Source organism: Podarcis gaigeae, assembly GCF_964106915.1.
Source record: "Podarcis gaigeae genome assembly, chromosome: 5".
NCBI lineage: Eukaryota > Metazoa > Chordata > Lepidosauria > Squamata > Lacertidae > Podarcis > Podarcis gaigeae.
In genome coordinates, this window is record NC_139681.1 from 60,285,145 (window position 1) to 60,306,433 (window position 21,289).

General features: G+C 40.9%; 2 protein-coding genes across 14 annotated transcripts in view; one reads left to right on the forward strand and one right to left on the reverse strand.

The window, feature by feature from the left end:
- GPR148 (G protein-coupled receptor 148) overlaps positions 1–13,235 on the reverse strand; it is a 98,121-nt gene extending 84,886 nt beyond the window's left edge. For 5 of the 7 annotated variants that reach the window (XR_014565028.1, XR_014565029.1, XR_014565032.1 and 2 more), the window contains exons 1-2: positions 12,826–13,105; positions 12,653–12,735 (exon numbers count right to left, since the gene is read on the reverse strand). The gene's annotated coding sequence lies outside the window, so the exon portion shown is untranslated. Of the gene's footprint in view, positions 1–12,652; positions 12,736–12,825 lie in introns of all 7 variants that reach the window. The other 2 variants (XR_014565030.1, XR_014565031.1) reach the window with 2 other exon arrangements.
- The window catches only part of ARHGEF4 (Rho guanine nucleotide exchange factor 4), a 155,364-nt gene that overhangs the window by 30,938 nt on the left and 103,137 nt on the right, over positions 1–21,289 (forward strand). Inside the window, exon 1 of one of the 7 annotated variants that reach the window (XM_083741638.1) lies at positions 13,248–13,368. The exons of 4 other annotated variants lie outside the window; for them this stretch is intronic. Coding sequence is in view for 2 of the 3 variants with exons in the window: in XM_083741632.1 (XP_083597758.1) it covers positions 15,150–15,770 (621 nt within the window). In the remaining variant the exon portion in view is untranslated. Of the gene's footprint in view, positions 1–13,247; positions 13,369–15,061; positions 15,771–21,289 lie in introns of those variants that run through there. 2 more of the 7 variants (XM_083741632.1, XM_083741633.1) reach the window with 2 other exon arrangements.

Below are 21,289 nucleotides of genomic sequence, written 5' to 3' on the forward strand. Positions count from 1 at the left end.
GACTCTCTGCTGAAACCTTGGAGAGCTTCTGCCAGTCAGTGTAGACAATTTTGAAATAGCTGGACCATTCGATTTGATTCACAGAATCATAGAGGTGGGACCCCAAGGGTCATCTGATTTAACCCCCTGCAATGCAGGACTCTCAACTAAAGCATCCTGGACAGATGGCCATCCCACCTCTGCTTAAAAACCTCCAAGGAAGGAGAGTCCACAGCCTCCCGGGGTAGTCCATTCCACTGTTGAACAGCTCTTACTGTCAGAAAGCCCTTCCTGATTCACTCTAAGGGAACTTCCTATGTTCATTCTTGTGGTGCTTACAGAATAGCTGCATCTCATATGCAATGAGTAGTGTTCATTTTCTGGATAGGTAGTTATGGGCTGGTGGGGGCGAGGATAGAAGAGAAGGCACTAGCATTTTGTACTTAGGGAAGAGTCAACATGGGCTGGGTCACCAATTGCTACATAATTGTGCATAGCCATTCAAAATATGCCTTGTGGTGTCCAGTGGCAAGCTGCAAATTGAACACCATCCTAAACCTACTAATCCTTTGAACTCAAAGGGAGTGCAACAGAAAGTAGCAACACACACCTGTAGTCAAGTATCAAGGGTTCAAATATACTGGTAGTCCAAGATGGATAGCAGTAGCCTACATAACCTTTTGGTAGGGCTAAACAAAGAACAGGGTGCTGCTGTGAGCTGTTTCCTAGGTCTCTGGGAAAAAACAAAACAGTGTGCTTGTGTGTGAGTTTGCAATGTGGGGATGGGGTGTCCTCCACAGGCTAAATTGTGGAGTTTAGCCTGTGGTTTCTATCCTAGTTTAGCCTAGTTTCTATCCTAAACTAGGATAGAAAGGGAAGAAGCATCATAACTAGTACCTAGGACCCCACCTTCTTAGAAGTGCAACCTCATCAGATGTTGTGATTGAGTGGTGAAATATCAGGCAGAAACTGCTGACAGCACACTGCCTGCCAATGAAGTTAAGCACCTAATATAAAGTAACTGGAAATCAATACACTATAATCACATAATTATACAATGCTGAATGGTATCTGTTTCAGATCCTTTTTGCAATTAAAACCTATTTCTGTGCATTGCAATTAAGAACAATCCACAGAAAACATTTGGGAAATACAGTACAGTATTCTGTTTTGGGGTCATTTAATCCTTGTTACGTGGACACGGGTGGCACTGTGGGTTAAACCACAGAGCCTAGGGCTTGTCAATCAGAAGGTCGGTGGTTCAAATCCCCACGATGGAGTGAGCTCCCGTTGTTTGGTCCCTGCTCCTGCCAAGCTAGCAGTTCGAAAACACACCAAAGTGCAAATAGATAAATAGGTACCACTCTGGCGGGAAGGTAAACGGCATTTCCGTGTGCTGCTCTGCTTCACCAGAAGTGGCTTAGTCATGCTGGCCACATGACCCAGAAGCTGCACGCCGGCTCCCTCAGCCAATAAAGCGAGATGAGCGCCGCAACCCCAGAGTCGTTCGTGACTGGACCTAATGGTCAGGGGTCCCTTTACCTTTACCTAATCCTTGTTACATGGCAGACAGTGACAGGTGCTACGGGAAACGCTGGTGGGTGGAGCCTGTGTTTTCATTTAACTGTTATGAGAGTAAACATGTTTTGCACATCCTAGTGAACCCAAGTGGCATGCCGTGCACAAATTCAGTTACATTCGGTTAATTTGTTTTAATGAATTTTGCAAGTAACTGCAAAACAGGGCAAATCTTTGCTATTTAACCTGTCTGGGAGTATCTTGTAGAAATATGCAATTTAGGTGTGGCTTGAAAACATCAAAGTTTTGCTTTTATGGGGTGTTTCAGAAATGTTCATGGTTTTTGATTTCTAGATTCCCTCCCCCCTGCCTCTATACGACACCATAAATGACCCACTTATTTCATAATCACCCCTCCCTCCCCAAAACTGCATGTTCTGTGCCTTCCTTAAGGGGGAAAAATGCAGTGAAAGAATATAGTCAGCATTTTGAAAACTTGTTTGGACAAATTCCAAGTCTGGCAATACGTTGCTACGCAAATAATGACATTTCAGTACTAAAAAATAACCCTTATCTATGTTTGTCTAACTTACAAAAGTGTAAGAATGCAAAAATATACAAAGCAATGATTATAGAATAATGGTGATCTAATACTGAAAAAATCTGAACAAGAAAAAGAAAAGCCAACACAAACATACCATAGAAAAATGGTATGGTTGCAACTTGTCTTCAAAATTATTATTTCAAGAATGTATAAGCAAATACACTTTCATCTCATTAGACTTATCAGTCTGTTATTGAAAAAAATAAGTTAAGGGGGACATTTAAGGGTACTTAACTTAGCAGCTGTAAATATTTGTGAAGCTGACAGAAAATTAATAGTTCTAAACTAAATCTAGTGTTTCCCTGTTGCTTTTAAATAAACTTGATACAATCTTTTGGGGGTTAGAAAGAATGTTATATCCCATTACTTTCTGAATGTTTATCAATATTTCCTGCCAAAACCTTTATGTATTAGGGCACAGTTAGAAAATCTGCATGAAATCAGAATTGGATGAGTTAGATTAATAGATTAATATAATTACGAGTTTGAGGTGGAGCGAAGTAGGCTATATGCAAGAGCCCCTCCTAACCCCTGGATCTAGCAAGTGTTAAAATATAAGTCAGGCTAGCTTCCTGTGTTGAGGTGATAGACTTGGGGATGGGCCATGAAAGGAAACAAAGGAAAGTGGATTTGTGTGAGCCCCTTCCTCAACTGGAGAGAGTCTGAGCAATGTTTGATTTCTGTCTGTATCCAAGGCTTCAGAAACACTTTTGGGGTGTTAATGATGTGAACCCCTCTATCGCAGGCTGAGGTTGTATATATGTGTAAATAAACCATATATCATAAAGATACCACTGTCTCCACCCATTGTCCATCATTCCAAATGAAACACAAATCCTGTCTAAGCGCCTGGAACACTTGTAATCTTTCAGCACTCGGAGACTGGGGTGGTGTGTGCAGAATATCATCAACAGAGTCCTACACTTCTGTTCTGACTTATCAGTCTGTGGAGCTTGGTCTAACATCCATACAACCCTGGCATTGACACTACAGTTGATCAAATGACAGTAAAGTAGTACAGCCTTGGTACTTATTTGCCCGCTAGTTTTGGAGGTTACAGATGGAAGACTGATCTCAGTTAAATCAGGTTTTGTAATTCCCACATGTGCCTGATGGTGTCACACTAACCTGTGCTTTAATGCTCTAATGTTACTGTTAACTAAGTAGCCAGATTTTTATTGTTGAATGAGCAAATTCTAATTATTACACGATGCATTAACCACATTCCTACATTTTTTGCTTTAAACTCTAATGCCAAGTGACTGAGACGTGTTTTTAGGCTGCAATACCTTATATATCCTAGGAGTAGGTACCATTGAACTCAATGAGGAATACTTCTCAATAGATATCCACAGGATCACATTGACAGCATCTGCAAAAAACCCCTCATATTTCCTACCTTTATTAATGTTACCTATATTAATTACTTATATTAATTACTTATATAATAATTATATTACCTAGATTAATATGACCATATGAATTGCCTACCTTATATTAATTTATTGTAAAAAATCTAACCTAACATTCCAGCAAAGGACAACCAAAGCAGTTTGCACATTCTATCTACCATAGAATTCCTTAAAATCAATTACAAAAATTAAGTAAAAATCACAAAAAATAATAACTCAAAAGCAACCAGAATATGTGATTGCCTTGTGGCTGTGTTTGATTTGGTAGGTTGCAAGTTATAGCTTGACAACCCCTATGATTTTGCAGTTTGGGGTAGAAAGAAAAAAACACACCTGGGAGGTTTGCTAATCCTGTGGTGGACTCTCATATCTCATTGGTGGGCAGAGTTCAGTTCAGTGGTTCACAAGTTGTGTAGGCCTATGTATGTCTAACCACCTTGAGTACTTTTAAATGCCCTTTCTAGTTACCGGTAAGTCCCTGAGAAGTTTACCTAGCTGATTTCTTCATCTGAGAAGTTTCTCTATTTCTTAATTGTTTGAGGCGGGTTTGATGGCAGTCAAAAACAATGCTTGAAATCTTCTTCCTAAAATCTTCTGTATGCAATGGAATGGAATGACCTTGCTCCATCACATTTTGCAGGACCAGTTTGGAGATGGTTGGCACCTGAAGTCCCCGCAATCCAAGAGATAGCTGACAAAGGTGTGGCTTAATCTTTGCAAAGCAGTTGACTGCCAAAGCAGTTGGCAATTCTTCACCTGCTCCAGTTTCCTTTGTGGTGGGCTTTTATAAGCCCCGGAAGTTTTTTTCTGAGCCCGGTTCAGGAGAACTTAGCCAACACCCTTCTCTGGAATGCTCTGGAATGTCAGCGAGGGCCTGATATCTTCAGCACCAGTTACAGTGCTATCTTATTTGTCCAGTCCTTTTAACATGTTACTCGTTTAATCTGGTTTCCCTTTTATTTACCTTTTAATATTGTTGCTGCTCTGCCTCTTGCTGTTTTATTGCATCTTTATAGATGGTGTTTTTTTAACCTCAGTGTAAACTGCTGTGGGAGGAACTGTCCAAAAAGCAGCATATGCAGCAATCAAACTCTGATCCTTGCAGACTCTCCATTTCTGGAGCTAAATGCGTTCAGTCTGCTACCTGGCTTTCTTTGCTTTCTAAAAATAAGTCACAAACAAGGGAACTGACTCAACGGAAGCAGAGTGATTGATGCAAGCAAGAGAAGGTAGATAGGAATCTTAATACCTACAGACAGTACTTTGGCCCACTTATTTCCAGTTCTTGAGGTGTGGCAAGGCATGGAAGACTGACTTCTTTCTTCATCAAATCAGATAATCACCCTACATCCTTTAATTTGCAGGCCAGCAATTGGGACATGACAGGTATTGCTGAAAGAGTGCTTTGATGCTCTGCTTTAATTGTGCTATGTAAAAGGTTAGCCTGGATAATTTCAGTACTCCCTTTGGCCACATGGGTAGGACACAGAGAGGCCAAAGAACAGAAGCAAAAGGAGGAGGAAGACAACTGAAGGCCCCTCCAGACTGGGTGTATTCTGCAACGTGTCATTGATGCAATAACAGGGAATTGGTGTTTGATTGTCCACACATCATTTTGCTTTGTTACTTGTCCTGTGATATTCCCCAGTGTTATTGCATTATTGCACCCTCTGGAGGGATAACTGCACCTACACCCTCTGGAAGGATAACTGCACTATCATGTGACAAAAGTGGTTCAGAAAATAAACAAGACAATAAGAGCTACAGGGTTTTTAGCAGGAAGTTATGGAATGTGCACTGATTGGATATGAAGCAGTATGTCCACCCCAAAACATTCGCAGGTGCAAACAGTATTGAAAACATTATCACATATAGCCTCCCTGACCTTCATGAGCACAGAGAATCATGAATGCATAATAAAAAGGATGTATGGATAATGCTCATTTAGGGCTGTTGTTTTGTGTGTGTTCTCAACCAGTCATTAATGTGAAAGTGCAAAGTAGGGTAGGGAGACAAATGTTTGGAGGGTGAATGGAGAAGCATATGAGAAACAGCAATATGACTTGGAGAACTCTGATAATGTTTGAATTACAAAGGACCAGAAGAGGGATAGCACCCTAACCATTTCGAGCTGTTCCTTTTACTGATTGCCTTTAGAAAGCTATGTGAGAGGGCATGATTTGGCTAAAACTGGGGGGAGTTGGACTGAGGCCATGGGGATCCACATTTGGCCCCCACAGTGAACCATTTTCTTCTTCATGTGCCCCTTCCATGAAAGGTCCAGAAGGTGGCAACATGAGAATGGACCTTTTCTGTGGTGGCTCCCTGTTTGTGGAATGCTGTCCCCAGGGAGGCTTGCCTGGCACCTTCACAACGTCTTTAGGCTCATAAAACAATCTATGGCATTTTAAATGTGTTTGGGTGTATTTTTTGTTGTTGTTCTTATTATAATGATATATATTTTGTATTTTCATTTTGTTTTTTTGTGCTGTAAACCACACTGTGATCTTCTAATGAAAGGCAGTACTGTATATAAATTCAATGAATATTATGAATAATATCTTCCAGATCCATAGTTTTCTTTCTTTCTTCTTTCTTTCTGTTAAAAAAACGAGTAAGTTTCTAGCATTTATGGAACCTAATATAGGAGGCAAAGTGTATAGGCATTATTCTTCACAATCTTTTGCAAGAAACCAGCCTGTTCCACCTTTCAGTGTTTTACTTTGTACTCCTCCCTGGAAAAATTCCCGCAGACACCCATGAGTAGTGTAAGTGGATTTCATGACCGGGTCCTCTACCTCTCCACCCATAATTATCAGGTGACATAGGCTGTCCAAACCCAGACAGCTTTTAATCTGCATCTAAAAATGTGAGAGATCACTATATTTTATTTGGGAACATAAGGTTAGTTGTACTGTTAGCAGTTACGGTAATAATATATCACAGGGTTTCAGATGTACTTTTACCAGGCATACAAAAGTACATCCAAAGTACATATTGTCAGCCCCATTCTGTAATATTTACTCTTAAACTGTATTTAATAGGGCATATTCCAAGTGAATGTGCAGGGGATTGTAGCCTGAGAGGTGCACTTGAAAAGTTAACTTAGAGAGTAAAGTCAGGAGTGGGGAATCTGTGGCCATCCAGTTGTTGCTGAACTACAGTTCCCATCACCCCTGGCCATTAGTCATGCTGGCTGTGGCTAATGAGAGTTGGCTTTCTGGAGGAATTAAACTCTCTGTGTGATGAAGACAGCTCATGTGAACCAGGCCACCTCCATAGGTAAACTGAAGGACCACAATATTGTAACCTGGAAGCTGCCATTCCTTCCCAGCTTGTTTTTCAGAAAAGGTTCCTTGGGGAGAGAAGGAGCGGAGGAAGGAGAAAAGAATAGGAAAAAGAGTGGAGGGACATTATGAGCCCTGCTGGACCAGACACTAGTCTGTCTAATCCAGCTTCCTGATTTCCACTGTGCAGTGGCCAATCACATGCCCCTGGGAAGTATAACTAGGGCGGGAAGGAAACGGGCTTCTTCCATTGTTGCAGTCTTAGTTTCAAATACCATAAGTATACAGCATTTTACTGCTCCAGAAGGCTTATTTCAATTTATGGCAACGGCCATACTCAAATATCTCTGGACTAAAAGTGGCCACATGATATCTGCAGCCTTCAAATTGTTTGAGGCAAAGTCTATATTGCGCAAAGGCAAAGTTTGAGGCTGCTGTATTGTGCTCAACTGCCCCCCCCAACTGTGCAACACTGGAATTGGTACAATCTAAATTTCTAAGATCAGTCCTACATGTGCCCAAAAACGTTTCCAGTGGAACCCTACACCTAGAAACTGGACTTGTAAGAATTGAGGCTAGAGTGTGGATTGCCACACTTAATTACTGGCTGAGTCTATCCTTCTTCCTGCATGGCCATGCTCCCTTAATTATAAAGAACGACTTCTGAATTACTTGGAAATGATCAGTGCTAAACAAAACAACAACCCTAGGTTTTACCCCACAAATTTTACTTTACATAGAATACGGGGGGGGGGGGGGGAGCCATTAAACAGCGTATGTAAGATATAGAATGCCAAGCATATCTAGCCAGATCCCTTTTTTTTTTTTTAATCAGTGAAACCAAAAGATACTTTAATTCCCAAATGCCATATATAACCAACCTAGAAATACCAAAACAGTGAAGGCCCTCCCCTCAGCTATCCAGGAAGGCTGTTTTAGGAAGGTACCATATGAGGAGAGGAAATGCCCCTGTGGCTCAGGGCAACTAAAAACTACTGAACATGTCTTCTTCCACTGCCAATATTATACAGGTATAAGAGTCAGGTCCATCCTGCCAATACTACACAAATTCCCTGGATGGACAGAGCAACTCTATACCTCCTTGCTACTTCAAGATGCAAACCCAGACGTAATATACTCAGCAGTCAGATTTTGCGCTGTCATGATGGACATTCGCCAAAGAATGGTTTGGGTCCCACACCAGACCTAAACTGAAGGCTCATACGCAAGACCTGTGCCCTCTCTTGCACCCTCCCTTCTACAGTTACTTTTGCAACTGCTTGCTCTAGCTGATTTTAAGTCTCTCTTAAATGCATCTCCCCTTCTTTGAGTCACTCATTTTATCTGTTTTATTTCCTAAATTACTGTGTGTTTCTATTTTAACATATGCAGGTCTGTGACTGTAATAAAGATGATGATGATGCAAATTTAAACAACTTTCTCTTTGTTGTTGTTGTTGTTGTTTTTTAATATAGAACACTTCATGAATTTGCGTGTCATCCTTGCGCAGGGGCCATGCTAATCTTCTCCGCATCGTTCCATTTTTAGTTTTTGTATATGTGCTGCCAAAGTGAGAACCTTTGTCGTTGTTGTTGTATCTCAACTTTTGTATTTTCTTATTGCACTTTTCCTTTGTTTTGTGAACATTGACAAGCAAATAAGAGAATAGAATGAAACACATGCAATTCAGCATGGTATCTGCAGAATTTGTGCTTTCAGAGAATGATGCATGCAATCGTTGGAGAAACCAGGGCTGTTGTAAGTAGGAATATGATATTACTCTGAAAAATGTCCTAGAAAAACTTCAAAAACTCATGCAAACAAGTAGCCAGGAATAATGTCAATCTAAGACAGATTCATATCTAGGGCATACCCCCCCCCCCGAGAGACACATTGCCAAAATCTGATTTAGTAAATATCGTTTGTGAAGCTCCAAAATGGGCAGCAAAGATAAGCTTCCATCGTTCTTTGGACTTGGTTGCAAACCTCGCAAAGTCCCTTTTGGTCAACAAAATAGTATGAGAAACAGTTGCTAGATTTATCATTTTTGCTGCAGAGACCGGCACAGATATTTTGTTAATATAATTGCATCATGCTGAGGGTTTTTAGGAAATCCCTAATCTCCTGACAGAGCTAGAGATGGAACTCTGAGAATGGTATTTCTGTAAGAAAAGGGCTCTCCTAACAACTCTCAGTACCCTTAACAAGCTACAGTTCCCGGGATGCTTTGGATAAAGCTATGACTGTTAAAGTAGTACAGTACTGTAGTGCTTTAAATGTATGGTATGGAAGCGGTCTTAGTCTAATGAAATGTTAACTTCAGTAAGATTTTGCTGGCCAGAGGGATAAAAATATTGAGTGGATAAAGGATCTTAGTGCCGTGGGTTTTTTCCCTTTAGCTTTCTTTCTAAATGAAGGAGAGTATGTGGATAGGCTGTTGAGTCTGAATTAGGTATGCATAATATGTATGGAAAAGAATGTGGTGTGGCTGGCTGTGGATATGACTTTGGTCAGCCCTCTGTGTGCATGGGGTCCCTGGAAGGTTAGCTATGAAGGAATGCAGCCCTTGGGTTGAAAAACACATATCCACCCTTGAAATATCATATGCCACAAATGGCAAATCATAGGCGCCATGTTGTCAGTTATCTGTTCCTCCTGTCCATGGGAGAAGTTAACCTGTGACATAACAGAGCCATTTGATTACCTATAAAGTTTTATATGGCCCAGGACCTCAATACCTTAAGGACTGCCTCTCCCCATCCAAACCAAGCCAGACCCTGCGATTGTCATCCAAGGCCCTTCTCCATGTTCTCCCTCCCCAAGGGGTTGACAGCACGAGAATGAGCCTTTTCTGTGGTGGCTCCCTATCTATGGAATGCTCTCCCCAGAGAGTCTTGCCTGATGCCAGGTGAAAACATTCCTCTTTACCCAGGCCTTTGACCATTAAACAAGCTATGGGCTTTTAAATGTGTGTGGGGGGGTTGTTATTATGATTCCCCCCCCTGTGATTGTTTAATTGTCTTTTATTACTATGTGATAGAAATTAGGTTTTTATTGTTGTACACTGCTGTGGGATAAAGGGCAGCATATAAACTGAATAATAAAAATAAACTACTACTACTACTACTACTACTACTACTAATAATTTATTTATACCCCGGCCATCTGGCTGGGCTTCCCCAGCCACTCTGGGCGGCTTCCAAAAGAATATTAAAATACATCAAACATTAAAAGCTTCCCTAAACAGGGCTGCCTTCAGATGTCTTCTAAAAGCCTGGTAGTTGTTGTTCTCTTTGACATCTGGTGGGAGGGTGTTCCACAGGGAAGGCGCCACTACCGAGAAGGCCCTCTGCCTGGTTCCCTGTAACTTGGCTTCTTGCAGTGAGGGAACCGCCAGAAGGCCCTCGGTGCTGGACCTCAGTGTCCGGGTAGAACGATGGGGGTGGAGATGCTCCTTCAGATATACTGGACCGAGGCCATTTAGGGCTTTAAAGGTCAGCACCAACACTTTGAATTGTGCTCGGAAACGTACTGGGAGCCAATGTAGGTCTTTCAAGACCGGTGTTATGTGGTCTCTGCGGCCACTCTCAGTCACCAGTCTAGCCACGTTCTGGATTAGTTGTAGTTTCCGGGTCACCTTCAAAGGTAGCCCCACGTAGAGCGCATTACAGTAATCCAAGCGGGAGATAACCAGAGCATGCACCACTCTGGCGAGGCAGTCTGCAGGCAGATCAGTTAATCAGTTAACTGGACAAATAGTTGCCCTAGTATGATAGGTTGTCATTCAGAAGTGGTCTAAAAATTACCACAGAAATGTTAATTTAATTCATGCTTTTAGTTTTTGCTGGATACAGTTCCTAAATACCTTGTGGTGTATACTGGGATTTACCGGTAATTAATCTGTATGGAAACGCAGAAATACCTACACAATAATGGAATTTCAAGCAAAACTATTGGCTTACACCATCTAAGACCCAATGTTTCAGCTGAGAAAAATAACAGATCGGAAAAAAGAGAGCCTCCATTTTGTTAGACAGGAAACGGTGCCATTTGGTGACTCCTTATGAGCATTGTCCCGGAGCTAAAGTAACCTCATGATCCAGGCAAGTATAACAAGTGTAACCGTTTCAAGTGGAGGCAGGATATCAAAGCAGTGTCAGTAGCATACGTGGAACAAAATGACTTTAAGCACAGAAAGACGTCATAAAAAGGATATAGCTATACCAGTCAATTATATACATTTTGCTGTAATGAGGTATGAATATCCGAAGACTCGCCTTGACCAGACAATGAACTGCTGAATATGTGGAATGGTGGGGTTTGGGATCATGGTGGCTCCTGACCTTCACGTATTTAAACAAAATTTAGGCTGAGGGCCATAGCTCAGTGGTAGAGCATCTGCTTTGCATGCAGAAGTTCTCAGGTGACTCTTGCCTGTAAATGAGAATATACCATAGCTTCCTACGTGCCTAAAATTGGAACAGAGCTTATTCCTACACAACCCCATACTCCCATTCTAGGAGGTAAATTGTGTCTACTACAAAACCATTTTTAAGTATGTACTGTATTGTGATCTGTTTGAGAAGTTAGATACAGTTCTGCTGTAGATGTAATGCCTTCCACAGCATATTTGAGAAACTTGCTTGCTTTTGGACCACAAATTGTAACTTACAAGCATGCAATTTGTGAGCACTGTGACTATAATAAGAAAAATAAGTACAGCATTAGGAATGGTCATGGCTGTCACCTTTACTACAGTATGAAGCAATAAGACTTAATGGTTTTCCAGCTCCCACAAGGCCATGTGAGTCATCTAGGTCTACTTTGCTAAGATTACATGTTTTTCTAAGACAATTTTGGTTGTTCCATCCTACTCTAACACACCTTAACAAGTAGAATTGTAGACTATAATTATTATTTTCTATGTTTATTTTTCAGGGATTTAATAAGGAGTGTGTGTTTGTGTAAAATGGTGAATACATCTATGCTCTAAATTTAAAATGGTTTATATAATCATCAACTTACCCTGGTAAGGTGAACTATAGTTCTGTGGGGGGGGGGGATAGGCAGCTTAGAGTTTGTGCGAACTACAATTTCCAGGATTATCTGGGAGAAGCTGCAAAAGTTAAACTGCTGTAAAACTGATAATTTTACTAAAATGCCACTACTGGTTTTATTAGCTTGGTCCAGGCATTAGATTCTGGCCTTTTGGTGGTTCCCTGAACTAAATTCTGTGCTTCTGAATCCTGGAACTTGGATCTATTGTCGTAACTTTTTCTGAAGCACAGTTTGAACTGGTGCATATTTACTGATTTGCACTTATATGATGGTAGTTATGTCAAGGCAGTTATGGTTCTATCGGTTTGTGTTTTTGCACGTAGTTGCTCTTGGAGTGGTGTGGACAAAGCTGACCCGCATGGAATTCTGAATGTAGCACCAGCATTTATACAGTCACTTTATCATAGGAAGCTGCCTTATACACAGTCACACCACATAGCTCAGTATTGTCTGCAATGGCTGGAAGTGACTCTCCAAAGTTTTAGACCCAAGTCTTTCACAGCCCTATCTGGGACCTTCTGCATGCGAAGGAGATGCTCTGTCAGTGAGCCATGTCCCTTCCTTTGCATAATGGCAGTCATTGCTGAAAATCAGCACAGATTGATTCAGAGAACCACAAAAGTTACATGGTAAGAAGTTTGAAAACTGTTTTAAACTGTTATACTTTTAAGAGAGGCTGCTCATAGCTCAACAAAAGGACGTCAAGAGTCTTGCAACTGCGGGGAGTTTGTAAGGCAGACTCCACCTGCTGTAAATGTCTGGCCCATTAGGTTTGCAATCCTATACGCACTTACCTGGGAGTATGTCTCAATGGGATTCACTTCTGAGTAGACACATATGGGATTACGATCTAAGAAGCGTGGCAGGTTACATATTGCTGGAAAAGAGGAAAAGCTTCATCAAAAAAGAGAATAAAAGAGAAGAACAAACTGCATCAGTTTTGAAATAGAAATACAATATATTTCACCATAATGGAGAAGACTAAACAGGTGACCTGCATGCCTGCTCAGCCTGCTGCTCAGGTGATTCTTTATCTTTCTTTATCGTATCAGACTTGACCCCAGTAATCCTTCAAATAGAGAACTCTGTTAGGCTGAGGGCTGCCCTCTGTAATGGAAGATGCAAAGCCCTCTTAGGCCTAGGAGTTGGATCACAGCCTGCTTTGAGTCTGCCTGGATTCAAAATGCTTCTGTCATTTTCCTGTCAGCTGCCTCATCTCTCTGCAAGCCAAAAAAAGCCAAACTTTGGGATAGGGTAACAGACTCCTTTTTACACAGGTGAGGGCAGCTACCCTTGGCAGTAAATGACACTCTGAGCAACACCATTTTCTACCGAAGGATCGTGGGACATAGTTTTTTGTCTTCAGGTCACTTGGTCCCTCAGCAGGAAGTGATGTTCCACACAGTATTTACAGTTAAGGAAAGGCCTAGCGAGGAAAGGAGCCCTCAGTTGTCAACTAGTCCCTTCCCCAAGAGTCAGTTTTTTTGACTTGAAGAAGGTGGGGTGACTGGTAAGGAAGGAGGGAGTAAAATAAAATAAAATATCAGCTGGGCATGTCAGTTGTTCATATTTAATGTTTCAGGCAGGGCCGGATTTAGGTTTCATGAGGCCCTAAGCTAATGAAGGTAATGGGGCCCTTTATATGTCCAGCTGTCCTTTGTCAACAACAAATTGTCACTGTTTTTTGGGTTGAATATATGCTATATGGTAATTTATGGACCTAATAGGTATCTAAAGCCATTTGCACAAGTTGCCATGTAACCAGTCCATGCAGAATGTTGAAATGAGCAAACCAGCGATATTTTAGGGAGCAGGCGGGGCCCATTATTTACATCATAAGAGCCTACACAACACAAAACACAGTTGCTGTATGTAGGTTTTATTTTATTTGTTTCTTATCTTATATTTTGTAAATGTACATCCTGTTTTTTCCCCTTTAATTTTTTTGGGGGGCCCCCAAGAGAGTGGGGTCCTAAGCTATAGCTTGTTTAACTTATACGTAAATCTGGCACTGGTTTCAGAAATGCTCAAATGTCCAAAAAGCTTAATTTGTTTTCAGGGCAGTTTGTGGAAGGTGCTCATTATAGAGTGGGCTTGCTGCATTTCTGCAGTTGTGATTGCTGCCTGCTGAGTTCAGACTGAGCTATATTTAGATGAATGATGTGGGTGGTAAAAGTGACACCCAGTACTGTAGGAAACAAGCCTCCTCACGTGTATTCTCATCAGCCTTCCAGGTAATCATTCTTACCCACAGCTACAAATACTGGGTAGGACTTGAAGTGTGGAAATTAGGTTTCCAAATATCAAAAAAAATTCAAAAATAAATAAACCAAAAAGGTGCTCAGTGATGTTGCGGAGTGGGCATGGGTCAGGGATAAAGCACTGACACTTATTTCACAGCAGGGATGAGAACCATCTACTGGGATGCTATTTTCCAATTATCTGATGCCAAATAAATAAACTCTTCTCAGAAAGGAACCCAGGAAGTAAGCTAAGCAGAGGAAGATGTTTGTTCAATTTGCATGCATGGTTCAGGTTGAAACTGCCACTTTTGTTTGAGGGAAAAACAACCCAAAAACCCAAACTTTATTATGGCCAATCAAATTCCACCAAATAATGAGCAAGCTTTGGAGTCCACTGAAACTCTTCATTGGGCTGGATGTGAAGTAAAGTGGGGTGCCGGTGTGAAAAAAGGTAGTTTGATATTGGAGCCATTGGGCTTTGCTTAAAAGCTTATTTTGATTGTGGCTATGGGGCTGTCATGAAGAGCAGCCGCACTACACTGTCAAATGCGCCACCCCATTTATTAATATTTGCCTCTGTTCTGTTGAGGGTCCTTTAGGCTTTGCTGTGTCCAGTTTATTTCTCTTGGCATCTGGAAATTGTTTTACTATGAGTTTTCTGTCTACCTGGGATTGAATGAGGGATGCTATCTGCCTCTGATGCCAGAAAATCTGAGGCAATGTAGTATTCTGAGTTCATAAGCACTAATAAGTACTTTTAATGATTTTTATGCCCACGAACAATATTCAGGAAACAATGAAATTAAAAGGCGGAGATGTCGAGATGACAAATTACAGGTCAGGTCAGTTTATGGGGAAGAGTCTGAATGTGACTCGGCTGACTAAGCCTACCTGCTAATTAGAAAAGCAAAGTGGTGTGTTTACTATCAGTTACATTGCCGTGACTGGAAGATGGTGGACTCGTATACTTTCTTTCTTCTATTATTTTCCCCCAAACGTTAGCGGGGAGAAGTCCTAGTCACATGGACTAAATGCTCTTGAATTCTTCATGTGTTTATTTGGATGGGAGAACATGGAGGACCAACTTCCCTACCGTTTTGGTTGGGGAAATCAGAAGACAAAGCTGGGCTCCATTGCATTATTTGAGACTATTGATGAGTTCCAGGAAGACTTCACACCAAGGCAAAGTGTTTTCAAGAGAATCCAGAGGCTCTGTTTCCGGCAGCGGGAGCAACTTCCTGGGGAGACCTTTATGAGTTTTGCCTCTGCACTGTTGGATTTGGCATCAGGCTGTGATTTTGGGCCTTTGCAGGATGAGCTGGTGCTTGACCAGCTGATTGAGAAAGCAGAAGACTGGCGAATTAGGGAGACCCTATTTTTGCAAATAGATTCTCTAACTCTGGCGAAGGCTGTGGAGCTGGGGTCACAAATGGAGGCGGCATTTAAAACAGCACCCAATAAGATAACAGCGGCAATAGAGCAATGGGAGCGTCAAATCATTGACAATAAGAATGGGGAAAAGAAGGGCTGTAAGAATTATGGATCTTTGTACCAAAGGAAAGAAAAAGTGATGCCTTCACATGGAACTAAATGCCACCTGGGCAGAAAGAAAACTCACAATTTCCAGCATTGTCACAGTGTGAAGCTATCTAAGGTTCCAGGCAAGATGGTATGTTCTGAAAAGCATCAATGATGCACTTGTGTGTTCTATTATCATTTTTACCACAGAGAAAAGCATGTAAAATAAATTTGCTAAAACTCAAAGAATTTACAAAGCAAGAGATTACTAGCAGTTTTATCATTCTAGAGTTGTGTAATAGTTTGGCTAAGGATTTTTGCTCTTTCAAATTTGCTATCAACCCTTTTAAAAATGTTGTCTTATAGATTCATTGTGTTTGCGATTTCACAGACTTTAATTGATCACTGATGGATGAGTTATTTTATTTTCAGAGCTTTGTTATCAACATTTTAGCTGAGGACTATATACAAAACAATCCTTCCTGTTTTACATTATTCAGATAAATTGATCATATAATTTTAAGATCTGCAGGAAGAAGAACATCCAATAATTTATTTATTCATCATATAATTTGTTTCCAGAATTTTGTGGTAAATGGGCAAATCCACTCCCCTCTCAACATCTGCTTTTAAAAAAGCTAATCTTGTTGATCCTCAGTTCTTCTAACGTTTGAACTTGTTTTAGGATTTGTTTCCTAATGTATTTTGTTTATAAAAGATAACTAATAGGATGAGATAATGGTACTAGTGGGAAGTGTGCTTGGGTCCTGCTTGCTGGCTTCCTATGGGCATGTGTTTGGCCACTGTGAGAACAGGATGTTGGACTCAATGGGTCATGGGCATGACACACTAGGGTCTTCTTCTGTTCTTCAGTGTGAGAAGATTATATAAACAGAATTGGGGAACCTGTGGTCCACCAGATGTTGCTGGACTCCCAAGTATCATCAGTTTCAGCTAGCATGACTATTGGTCAGGGATGATGGAAGGTGTAGTCTAACAATTTTTGGAGACCCACAGGTTTCCTATCCTCTTCCTGATCAGTCACTTGTGTTGTCAGCTCTTGACATGGAGTTAGCAATAGTGCTTTATGTAGTTGTGTACCATGAAGATACTTGGTACATACAGCTTCTCCTGTCACTTCAGTGATTCTTCTACCTATGAAAGGCAACAAACCCCCTAGCATTTCTAGGAAAAAATGTCAAAGAAAGTGATGAAAAGCCAAAAGATGTGAAATTTTACTTTAGCGCTTCAGAATGTATCTGATTACAAGTACAACTTTTAAGAAAATTTCAGTTCCTGAGCTTTGCTTACTGTTGTATTGGAAATCAAACTGCACTACAAGCTTGTCAACTTCCTGCTCAGTTCAATGCATGTAGGATTATAGCAGGCATAGGCAAACTAGGCCCTCCAGATGTTTTGGGACTACAACTCCCATCATCCCAGCTAACAGGACCAGTGGTCAGGAATGATTATAGCTTTAGACATTTCCATTAGAAGTTGCTTTTCAGTATGCTGCTTTGACAACAGTATTTCTTGTTGCACTGTGGCTATCCTATTTCTCATCTTTTTTCCTCCCTGCAAGAGCTGATTTTTTAAAAAAAATCTGTTCTTTCCTTTCCTTGAAACTGTGAGTGCCAGATACGTGGCATGAATCTAGTTGATCAATATATGATGTACAGCAGTGTTTGGTTATTTTTGCCCCCCACCCACTAATTCTTGTCAAATAAAAACTGGGCTGTTGATTGTGTGACAGTCTTTGGAACCTCCTGCCCTACGAGATGATGCTGAAGTCTGGAATTTGTGGAGGCTGCATGACTGAATCACTTACACCTACTCCTTGCTTGCATTGAGAAAGTCAAGACTGCAAACAAGCCAGTAGCTGAGGAAGAAACTGCTTTTCTCGGTACATCATTCATGTGGAAGGATCATCAAATGCAGGCGTGACCAGACAGGTTCTTCTTGTATATTGTCCTGCTCTGGGTGGCCTTGCTAAAAAGTCAAATGCTGCCCATCTCATGTGATTTTGTTAGTGTGTTCTTTCAATGACTGATATGAAGAGGGGTTGTGTGCCTGTGCTTTCTCCTTGGTGCTTGAGTATTTGTGGCTCAGTGTTGCCAGAGGCTACCATTTCCCTTTCCACAGGGTCGTTCTTCAACAGTGACTGAAGCAGATGGAGGCGAAGAAACTCTTGGTGGCTGCTTAGGAACTGCTTTATGCCCCCCATCACTTCTGAGTTACAGAACATCCCAGTTTCCAAGGCAACTGCCAGCTTCTTCCTCCTTGAAACAAATCTTCAGAGTGGTAGTAGTGGAAAAGCCAAGAGAGCGGGAAAAGGAGATTGTAAAATCCTTAATCCTTATCAGGTCCAAATCCTGTGAGGGCCTCTGTAAGTGCTGCACAGAAGCAAAGTTTCAATAAAGCGTGGCTTCTTTTTCCACTTTAGCACTGAAGGGAAAATGCTGCACCCAATGAAACTCTTCTTTCTTGGTGCTTATTAAAGGAACAGATGCCCTCTTGGGGCTGATACACATGTTTGGCGCACTTTCACTGGTGTTTCCTCCAAAGGAACATGTACACCAGTTTTTCCATAGTATGTGCTCACTTCCTGCCCCCAGAGTTTTGGGAGACATTCATCTCTCTTCCTTCTTTGCATAGGTCCCATCTGTAACACTGGTGTAAACATGACAAAGACATTTCTTACTGTGTGCTGAGCGATGAATGTTCAGTGGTTCATCAGCTAGATTAAGTGATTTTTCACCATGCTGCTTATAAAGATAAAAATAGAAATGTTTGCTGTAGAATAAGGAAATTCAGAGAAACATCCAAACCAAGTGATACCAGCTTACTATGTGGAATGTGATTTGTTTTGTTCTTGTTCGTGTTTTTATTGTGTATTTTGTATTTTTATCTTGCATTTTTATGCTATGAATTGCCCTGAGACCTATGGATGAAGGGCTGTGTACAAATTTAATAAATAATAAAAGTGGGTTCTGCATCTCCTATGGGGCCAAGGAGGTCCAGAGGCTACAGCGCAAGATGTTATCCTTAAAGAGAGCCCTTGCATACTAAGCATATATTCCACTGAGGTGAGGGTAGTGGGGAAGGAACATGGGCGTAGCCAGGATTTTTGTTGGAGGGGGCAGGACTTTGTTAGGGAGGTCAGGACTTTTGTTGGGGGGGGATAGAACTGATGTGATTGGTCAGTTAAGTATTTCTATTGTTTTACTTTAGGGGGGCAGCTGCCTCCCCTTGGCTAGGCCCATGGGAAGGAAACAAAACCATGGTAGTGATGGACCACAATAGCCTGGCCACCACCATGTGCAGGCTGGATTATTGCAGTGTGCTCTACTTAGGACTGCTCTTGAGGTTTGGAAGCTGTAGCTGTTGCAAAATGCTGTGGCTCGACTGCTCACTGAGGCAGAATATCACCAACATGCAACTCCACTGTTGAAAGAATTTCTTTGGCTGCTAATCAGCTACCAGACTAAGTTCAGAGTGCTGGGTTTTTTTTATGTATAATGCCTTATACAACTTGGGATCACTTACACAGCCAATCGCTCGCAGTTCTCTGTAGGTGAGGTCCTCCTGCAGATATCATTTTATCGGGAGGTTCATTCCACGCAATGAAGGAACTGGGCCTCTAGTGTTGTGGCAGCTACGCTTTAGAATTCTCTCTCCTTAGACCGGCACAGTCTCTTCTTGAAAGCAGGAAGCATAAAATCAACTCTTTTGCATTTTTGCACTGATGGCATGTTGACCCACATTGTGTTTATTCAAATGTTAATGCTTTTGTGCTCTCAGAGAGAATCACTCCTAACATTTGAGTACTAGAAATGTCACACCCCTAGGAGAAGTCCCAAGAGGCTATGTTTTTCTGTAGCATGAAATGATGGCTAGCAATAAGTAATGCACATTTTTATGAACTTGTCTGCTTGTAGGAATAGGAAAACATATGTTCATTCCATAATTCAAATTAAGTTCCCACATTTTAGGAACCATCAGACAAGTTAAAATATATTTCTTTTAATACATACAAGATCATCTGTGTTCACTAGTTTAAAAGCATATCCAATATTAGTCATACACAAAGTAGACCCTTTGAAATCAGTGGAATTAAGTGAAGACTATTGATTTCACTTGGTCTACACTGAATATTGCTAAGATTGGATATCACAAAAAAAATTGCACTGGGGATAAAATGCATATTTATAGTGTACACTGCCTAGAGAGTGTAAAAATATTAAAAGGCTGAAGAGAGTGTTGATAGGGGAGATTCATAAAGACCAAACTGGCTTTCTCCCAGGGAGACATATGTCAGACAATGTGAGGAACATTATAGACATTTTGGAGTTATTGGAAGTTGACATTAACAGAAAGGCGGTTTTGATTTTTGTGGATGCGGAGAAAGCCTTTGACAATATTTGTTGGAGCTTTATGAAAAAGAATCTCCAAGGGATGGGGGTAGGCCAAGGTTTTGAAAACGGTATAGGTGCAATATATTCGGAACAAAAAGCAAAGTTAATTGTAAACAATGTGGTAACGGAAGAAATATCTATAGAAAAAGGTACACGACAGGGTTGCCCAATATCCCCCCTGCTTTTTATATCAGTCCTGGAGGTTTTGTTAAATATGATTAGAAGGGACCAGTTGGTTAAAGGAGTTCAGGTCGGAGCCAGACACTACAAATTAAGAGCATTTGCAGATGACCTAGTTTTGACTTTGCAACACCCAGACACTAGTACAAAAGAGTGTTAGAACTAATTGAAATATTTGGTCAAGTAGCAGGATTTAAATTGAACAAACAGAAAACAAAGGTTTTGGAGAAAAATTTAACAATGGAAGAAAGAGAGAGGTTTCAGAGTGAAACAGGTTTGGAAATAACGAAAAAAGTGAAATACCTGGGGGTAAACATAACATCTAAGAATGTGAATTTATTTAAAGACAATTATGAAAAATGTTGGTCAGAAGTAAAGAAAGATTTAGAAACATGGTCAAGGTTGAAACTGTCCTTGTTAGGTCGAATTGCTACTATTAAGATGAATGTACTGCCTAGAATGTTATTTTTGTTTCAGACCTTACAAATTCTGGACAAGATGGATTGTTTCAAGAGGTGGCAGAAAGATATATCAAAATTTGTCTGGCAGGGCAAAAAGCCCAGAATAAAGTTTAAGATTTTAACTGATGCAAAAGATAGAGGGGGGTTTGCCCTGCCGGACTTAAGATTATATTACGAAGCAGCAGCTTTCTGCTGGCTGAAAGATTGGCTACTTCTTGAGAACACAGACATTTTGGATTTGGAAGGATATGATAATAGTTTTGGTTGGCATGCATACTTATGGTATAACAAGGCAATGGTGTACAAAGGTTTTAAAAACCATATTGTTAGAAAAGCATTATATAATGTTTGGAGCAGATACAAAGACCTATTGGAAAGTAAAACTCCCAGGTGGTTGTCACCAATGGAAGCTAAGGGGGTGAAAAAACTTAATATGGATCCTAAATGGCCAAAATATTGTGAAATCTTAGAATATGAAGGTGAAAGGGTTAAGCTTCAGAGTTATGAAAAACTAAAGTCCAAAGTTCGAGACTGGCTGCATTACCACCAGATAAATGAGACATTTAAAGAGGACAGGAAAATAGGATTTCAGAAGGAGAGGTCAAAGTTAGAAA